Raw genomic sequence first — 8,099 nt, forward strand, 5'->3', positions numbered from 1 at the left:
AGAATCTAAACCATTGCCTGTAATTACCTGTAGCATTGTGACGCCAGACCCATTGTTGACGCGAAGACGAAGCCATGAATTGGCGCAGACAGGGAGTAAAACTCTCCTACTTGATTACTGTTTTGTTGACGATGTTTGAAATCAACAACTTTTAATTGGCTACGCCACCAATGTCACGTACCATAACTTTTAGAATGTGAGAGATTTTCGACAGCTAACCTCAAAACATGCAATAGCAACTATGTCGAGGGATTGTGATGATGTTTTTTTAGGTCTGCAGTGTTTGCTTTTCTGTTCGTCCAGAAACGAAACTAGTGGTCATTTCGGGGAACTTGTCCAATAAAAAAAGTATTTCCTACGTCAACATCCACACACAATGGACCCGAGTTTTTACTACAGCATTCTGGAAAGCTGCACCCTCGCTCGCAGGGAATTTTGCACTGAACCTCGAATTGAAGAAATGAAACAAGAGGTTTGGTTAATATACACCAAGGTTAATTTTGAGACACATGGCACCAATATAAGAAATATAGGCACACCAATGTATACGTGACAGTAACAATATGATACAAAAACATAACATAGCTTTGTTATTTCACAAGTAGATTGTTCAGTTAGGCACAGACTTGAGAGCGGAGACATACAGCAGACTAATTATTCGAACCAAAAACGAAAGGAAGAAGAAGCAATGTGTTCAAAAAGAAGTCTCGTATGCACAATATATGTTCAAGGAAATGCAGCCTGTGAATTTATGCCACTAATTCCAATTAAACTGACTCGAAAATTACATGTGAAGAAAGTAGGCACCAAAATAGGCTTTCGACTTTTCTGTGAAGAATCTTTCGGTTCTGACATTGCTGTTGACAGGCCTGACACCGATTTTGTCGTTTTCGTAAAGATAAAACACACCTCCATGGTACCCGCTATCCAACGAACGGCGACGATGCTGACTGTTTTGATGCGCTGTACCTCTGAAATAATCAAAATGAAACATTACGAAATAATTACTTTTTCCGTCTGTATTTAATTTTTCCGAACACACAGTTTACTTTTTTGCCCATGTGTAGGTTAAAGTGTTTGATTAGTTAAATCCAGTAGTCTGGATGTACATTGTCGCATTACATCTCGTAGATACTTGCATGTTTCGTTGACGCATAAACAGTAATTGAGCTTGTGACGTAATAGAATCACATGCAACAGCATTCGGCCGCTATGTTGTCCACAATTCATTCTATTTGTGAATAGCTGCTGTGTGGACGTGTTTTACTTGACATTAAAGTTTTACTTAACAATACCCTCGACAATTACAAATATTACAGCACTAGGCTAAAATACGTGACAGTCATATCTTATACGGGGCGTGGAAAACAGGACTTACAACTTCTGTGTTGCGATAGAAGTCATCAGTACATTGTATTCAGTGAAGTCCCGAAACTTTACGGTTTCGTGTCCGGTTGAACGCAATCCTGCACTCCAGTATGTCACCTGCAAATGTTTACCATGCTTACAATTGAAATCAGTAATTTTCAACACATAAATATACTTTTTTAGAAACAATTTAGTGCATGTTTGAGTATGGAGTATGGACATTATGTGTTTACAGGCGTGTTATTTGTACCTGAGAGTATACGTAGTAGTAGCCTTTAGCACGGATTTTAATGAACGTCCCAATGGGGGACTCCAAGTCGATAACATCTATTCGGATTGGTGGAAAAGTGCTCGACGAATCAGAGCTCCACACAAAAAAATCGCCTGCAAAAATTCAATGTTGTTAGCCTAACCTTTTTGATATAAAAAATAACGTAGATTGTATTCAACGGAAGCTTCTTCTGCGGGAAAACTTTGAAAGGTTAACTCGTTGGTTGAATACAACGTTAGTTTCTGTGCCAGGAGGGCAGTTAAATATAAAAAAATATTGTGTTGCTTACCATAAGGGCACATCAAAACGACGCTGAATAGCATGACGCGACGAAAAATGTATTTTTTAGTGTGTGCAGCCATGCTCATAAAAGACACAAGTGTAAAAAAAACTTATTACCTGTTTCTGGCATCTGCATGTTATCACATATGGTTCTGTCGATTGAGCACAGCCTTGAGTTTCGGCCTCTGATCCCGACCAGATGAGCCCCGATAAAGGCTTCTGCAAAAACGTATAGGCATATAGGGATGCAATGTTTGCGAGACGTGTTATAGGAACATATACATAAAGCTACTGCCCCGTTCGCGTTGCAACAACGTGTACAAATGCTAGTATTTTAAAAAAACAGACAGTGCAATCGGAAAAAAATTGTAGCCTGTGATTATTTGCCTCTTTTTGTAGAACACAATCGTATTTCAGAATCAAAGTAATAAAAAACAATTGGCGAAATTTTGAGACTTGTACAGTAATTCTGATATACTTTTTTTCATCAACTAGGCGTAAAGACACACCTATTTACAAATAGGTCACATCTATCATTAATGTGTTCAAATTTACTTGCGAGAAAAGTCGTACACGCAGCAACAATGTAGGATTTTTCATTTCGGCAGAATACGTGAACTTAAAGCATGCACAGTATTCGGGGGCAACTATTAAGTGTGAACATACCTTGTAACGAACGTTCTGTGCGCCGAAGTGGTTGTGTTTCATTGTGACCAACCACCTTAAAACAAAAAAATTCAATTCCACTATAGGTATACTCAGTTAATCCTGTGGTTATTTATTAAACTTCGGTCAAATTTCTCAATTTGGCAAGCAATCAATTTTTTTTCCGAAATCGCGTGAATTGCGGATTTCTATTGTACGAAATATTTTGCCTGGCATAAATTTCAATGCACTGAACATACTTTTACTACATCCACGTGGATTTGTTAGCAACGAATTCAGCGAAAATTACAATTACAGCAGCAGTCAGTATTCCTGTAGTATAATACCTCATCGTGATGATCTTCAACAATTTGTGTCAATTCTTCTATCCTTTCTTCATTCTTTGTTAATTGGTTCCTTAACTCTGCGAGCTAAAGGTTAACAAAGCGGTTGTTATAGTAACGTCGTGTTTTGATTTAAAATAAACATAAGATTAGTGCCGGATAAACTATTAGGCAAACAAGACTCATGTCTTAATTAGATCCACTCAAAAATCCAGGCAGCCGAAATAACTTGACACTCAGGATTAAAGACGTTAACGGTCAGCGCATAAAAAGTTAATTTCTTGATAAGTTCGACTTCAGAAAAAAGAATTTGTTGCTACGTTCTTGCGTTTTACCGTTATATTTTGGTGAGCGCAATATATGGGTATTTTGGGCAACTTTTAATATCTGATTTTTGGGCTAAAACAGAGCCTTAATCGAAAAAAAAACTACATAAAATGGATGGGTACGTTAAACCCAGGTAAGGCTAATATCTGGTATAAGAATACGGTTAATTTAAGAATGTGAAATACTACACCACCTCCATGGATTGGTTATGGAGCTGCCAACCGTACAACAATCCGATAAGAATAAATACAGCAGCAATAACAAGTATCCCTCCAGTTTTGCGGAAAGCTCGTTTTTCAACATCTGATTGTTCAGCGATACTCGCGTAACCGCGCTTATCAACTTTTGTTGCTACGCGTGACATCATCTGTTGCTGGAGAAGTCAAAAAAATTCTTTTGCTTCCCACGGTTTATTTACGTTTCATTCAACCTGTTTTCTGTAATTTGTTTTCTATATTTTGTAGGTGTTGTTTCCATGAAGCTGACTGCATGGGCAGGGCATACAATTCTTGCCTAAACTGACACACTAACAAGCAATGTGGAGCCAATAATATGAATTGTGTATAAGCTGCAGACAGATGGCCACTGTTTCGACCTAAAAGGTCTAATCAGTGCAGCTGGTGTATAGTCACCACAATGTGGAAGTCTTTGCTTGGCCGTTTGGTCAGCAAAGTCGTCTGATAGTCACACCAGCTGCACTGATGAGAACTTTTAGGTCGAAACAGTGGCCATCTGTCTGCAGCTTATACACATGACACACTAACTGTTGCATAAACGTCATGTAGGCTCAATGGTCACTATTTAGAAGTTGCTGATGCTGCCAGGCAAAATTTTTCATGTTGCAAAATGTAAGATTTGAATTATTGAGTCATTGTTTACATTTTGCAACATGAAAAATTTTCTGAACTTCATAGATATTTCTACATATTGTACAGTATGTCGTATCAGTATCTTATTACTCGACTTTTCTAGCGTCTTGGCATCTAAAAAGTACCAAGCTTATACATAGTACACTATTCAAATTCTAGCCCTTCCGCTTTAATTTCACAAGAATACTAGCGCCATAGTCTGACAAAACAAATTTACTGCCTCTCCGCCAAGCACTTCTTCGAACAACAACAACAAGCTGATCTACGACCTGCATACTTTTTAAAACTTTGACTCGAATAAAATCCCCCAGCCTAACATTCCACACTAACATTTTTGACCAGAGAAACACGATAGTCTTTGACTGCATATATTACGGATCACTGCTTACGTGAGTTCACCAGGTCCTTGCCAAACCGCAGTAACAACTGCTCCCCGTACAGGACTCAATGGACCGAGACATGAGAACCCAGGGCTTGCGAAAGCGATTGTTTCCGTTTCGGGCAAGACCTAAATTTTGATTTCCAGCAAACTCTGAAAGCAAATTTCGTATTGTGTTGTGTCATTTGAACGTTTGAGAAGTGATATCTGTTGTTTACGGCAAACACTTTTTGTGTGTTTGACAAACAGACACGTACACTAACGACCTTTTACATTGGTATGCAGATTTGGGCGTGTTATTTTACAAACTCAAAGAAACGCAAGAAAAAGTATTATTAGTCAACATTTGTTGAATCTCAGGCTCTGGCAACATTTTTTTTCTAACTATTAAATCTATGTTTTTCATGTCTCTTTCTTCAGGTGAAACTCTTGAGTGTGGTTGGTTACAACTAGCACATAGCAAACAAACACTTTGGATAGAATAAGTTTATTACAAGATGAAAAACATGTTGTATTGGGAGCAGGGCCGGATATTTTTAGTCAGCCCGGTGAACTACGGAACTGTTTCCGAGCACTGGACTTTCCGGGTGCGGTTTTATTCTTAATGTTGAAAAGCAAATACGATCTAAATTAACTGCATATAAACAAGTAAAGCAATGGGGATCATATAATAACACTGATTTTCACTCGCAGGCACGCGAATACAACGAATGGGACACGTCTTATGTAAAGAGTAACAGTATACAACTTTATGCACCGGCCCGTGACGAAATTATTTAGTAACATTAGATGGCATTACACGACGTCAAATCGGTTTGTCTTTATGATACTTTCGTTTGAGTTTAAAGCCTTTTTATAAGCGAAATTTTTCCAACCCATCGGCATTTCCGTTGCGTCTCGACAGCAACGTACGCAATGGCCACAAAGATCGTACAACACAGCACATGTAATTGTGAGAGCAATTACGACAAAAGATACAGCAATTAATGCAAGGCAAGCATTTCCAATCGCGTCATCGTCCTTATGGTTTAATGTTGGTGAATCTGTAGCAGAGTTTACTTGATGCTGATGTTGTTTCAAATCCGATCGGTAATCTAAACAAATATATGATTAACGAAGGAATTAAAATATAGTGCATCATCGCAATATGAAAATTCAGGCAGTTTAATAATTTTTGCAGCATGGTAGAGTTCTGCGTTGTTGACTGTCTGACCTCTTTTATCATGAGTCTAAGATGCTCCCTGAAACAAGGTATCCTCCTGCCGGCTATCAAATACGTTTGTTTTCAATTAAAACTATGCATCTTGCAAGTTTCCTAATGCACGATAAATTCCTTGGTGGAGCAGGTATGTGTTATCCCCTGGAGCTGTGCGCTAAGCGTAGTATGCAAATTTTCCTTACTTTTCTGGGAAGTGATACTTAACTGCTAACGTGTCTTACCCTACGAGCTAGATAGGCCTGCATTCAATTATTTAGATTGAAAGGAAACCCGTTAACTTTGGAAATACAAAACCTTTACCAAACAGGAAGCCTTCCAACAGCATCAACGAAGATCCCAGTGTAAGGCACCCTATTTATACCTCGCAAAACACTTACTATCATGCTGTTTCCCCAGCTTGAACAGACAATACTATGAAATTGGGTCTGCTCTTGAATTACGTCACAACTTGGATACTGGAATTGTTTTACAACAGAACCCACCAACTCGAAAGACCTCAACAACGGCATGAGTCACGTGATCAAAGCAACCTGAGCTCAAATAACCGATTATCAACACCATCAAGCAGAGATAAATGACAACCACAAAGCCGACAATTTTAAGCTCCGCAACAGTGCACGACTATTAAGTCTTATCAGTGCAGCTTACGTTGACTGACGACGGTCTTGCCAGCCAAGCCACTCGACAAAGACTACTTCGCAATCGCCGACACACCGGTGGGTACCAAATTAGGTACAGACTCTGAAATGTTGACTATATGGCAGCCAAGTTGAAATGCCTGGGCTGCGAAGCCTGTAAACCTAATTATCTCGATACGATAGCTGTAATCGCCAAGTAAGTACCTGCGCAGAGGGGCGATCCAGCCAGCCATGCGTTTGTATGCAACATTACAGTACAAATAAACTACTGAATAATATGTGAAGCCAATAACTTATACAAATACACAGCCTTCAATGTACGTTATTAGAACGTAATGTACCCTTGAACGCCACAATTAAATAAACAAACAATAGTATTTCACGCACCCGTTTTTAACCTATTTGTTCACTTTTGTCAGTTAGAAATTCCACGGAACGTATACTCTGTCCACTTAATACCAACGTTTGACCCTGAATAAACTAAACCAACCAAGCACAGACCATTACAGAAACCGTTGGCTTAAGAAAACCGTTCCTGCAAAGCAAAGACAGTGAATATGCATTGCAAAATGGCGGGCGAAATTGATTAGAAGACAGTTTGGCGCAGTGGTTTCCAACTTCCGCAAACAAGTGAAGCACTTAGTCTATCTCTTTCAAAATGTTAGGTTGACACACCAAGGTTTTTCAGGGGCGTTTCTATTATATATTTCTCTCAAGGTATCTTCGAATTTATAAAGTTTACAGTTTCACAACTTGTACAGTTCTGTCATAGCGGTAACCGAACAGCTATAACTTTGCCGAATAATGTCGGTTTAAACAAATTGATTATAATTCGTAATGTTCCTATAAATATATTTGACAACATACGGTTTTCAACCGAAACTAATTTGCAAAAAGGTGTTTTAATCCCTGTGACATTGTTGCCATCACTGAAATGGATAGAAAAAACGTTGCTTTCATGTTACCATTTTCATGGCATTAACGTTATCTGCACGATTACTATCTTTAAATTTGCTACATGGTAATGATGTTTTTCAATGACCTTTTGCCCACAACTACAATGTCACCTAGCCGGGCAATACTGGCTCCAGTTGATAAACATCACACTTTCCATGGAAGAACACGCCCGATAGTTGGAAATTACAAGTAATCAGTCATTCTGAAGGATAAGATATGATATCTGCTTCTATAGCTACTGTTGTAAAGCTCGGTGAGATAATTGCTAGGACACTGTATCGAGAAGTAAAATTTTCCAGATTTTTTGCCTGTTATTGGGCGAGTTAGGTGACGTGAACATAGCATTATCGTTCAACAATATACTGTCAACGTATCCCACACATGCAAATAAATTTAAACCAGATTCACATAGTTCTTAAATACGTCAATATATATGGGCTATGTCCATGCTAGATACATTGTCCATTACCTTTCAATTCAAACATTTTCCATTCCATGAACGTTTTCGCATCTTTTACAGCTGGTTTTGTTGTCTCCGTAGACACCGACCTGTTGTTGAACAGCACGAGTACAATTGTCAGAAAATTTACCCATCCTGGCAAGTTCATGGTAGCAGTCACGCAATCCAACTATCGTTTAACAACTGGCGGCGGGTATATTAAAAGCCGGTCAGAAATCCAGCAGTTCGCCGCTAGCGATTTACAAAGTGTCTGGTTCGACGATTGTATGCAAATAAGGTACTTGACAATGTAAACTTGATCGGGCTGCGGTCAATAGCAAAGGTGTTGCTTATCCAAAAG

General features: G+C 38.8%; 2 protein-coding genes across 2 annotated transcripts; both read right to left on the bottom strand.

Annotated features, from left to right (window-relative positions):
• Positions 1–537: 537 nt before the first annotated feature.
• Positions 538–3,606, bottom strand: LOC145906547 (uncharacterized). Its single transcript, XM_082993978.1, has 7 exons — positions 3,431–3,606; positions 2,914–2,997; positions 2,588–2,642; positions 2,039–2,140; positions 1,619–1,752; positions 1,379–1,485; positions 538–971 (listed from the first exon to the last, which is right to left on the bottom strand). Exons 1-7 carry the CDS (start codon positions 3,602–3,604, stop codon positions 785–787), a joined length of 843 nt encoding a protein of 280 aa, XP_082850104.1. The 5' UTR covers positions 3,605–3,606; the 3' UTR covers positions 538–784.
• Positions 3,607–5,149: 1,543 nt separating this feature from the next.
• Positions 5,150–7,877, bottom strand: LOC145906783 (uncharacterized). Its single transcript, XM_082994232.1, has 2 exons — positions 7,769–7,877; positions 5,150–5,579 (listed from the first exon to the last, which is right to left on the bottom strand). Exons 1-2 carry the CDS (start codon positions 7,794–7,796, stop codon positions 5,281–5,283), a joined length of 327 nt encoding a protein of 108 aa, XP_082850358.1. The 5' UTR covers positions 7,797–7,877; the 3' UTR covers positions 5,150–5,280.
• Between the last annotated feature and the right edge of the window lie 222 nt (positions 7,878–8,099).

The sequence above is a fragment of the Ascidia mentula genome, chromosome 6, assembly GCF_947561715.1.
Source record: "Ascidia mentula chromosome 6, kaAscMent1.1, whole genome shotgun sequence".
Taxonomy (NCBI): Eukaryota; Metazoa; Chordata; class Ascidiacea; order Phlebobranchia; family Ascidiidae; genus Ascidia; species Ascidia mentula.

Bases quoted from the DNA above. Each gene is read 5' to 3' on its own strand.
- LOC145906547 (XM_082993978.1), bottom strand. From the start codon at position 3,604: ATGATGTCACGCGTAGCAACAAAAGTTGATAAGCGCGGTTACGCGAGT. The intron at 2,141-2,587 runs GTATGTTCACAC...ACGTTTTTGCAG, and splicing joins CACAGAACGTTCGTTACAAG to AAGCCTTTATCGGGGCTCAT. The intron at 1,486-1,618 runs GTACAAATAACA...AAACATTTGCAG, and splicing joins ACTACTACGTATACTCTCAG to GTGACATACTGGAGTGCAGG.
- LOC145906783 (XM_082994232.1), bottom strand. From the start codon at position 7,796: ATGGAATGGAAAATGTTTGAATTGAAAG. The intron at 5,580-7,768 runs GTAATGGACAAT...ATATTTGTTTAG, and splicing joins GAAAATGTTTGAATTGAAAG to ATTACCGATCGGATTTGAAA.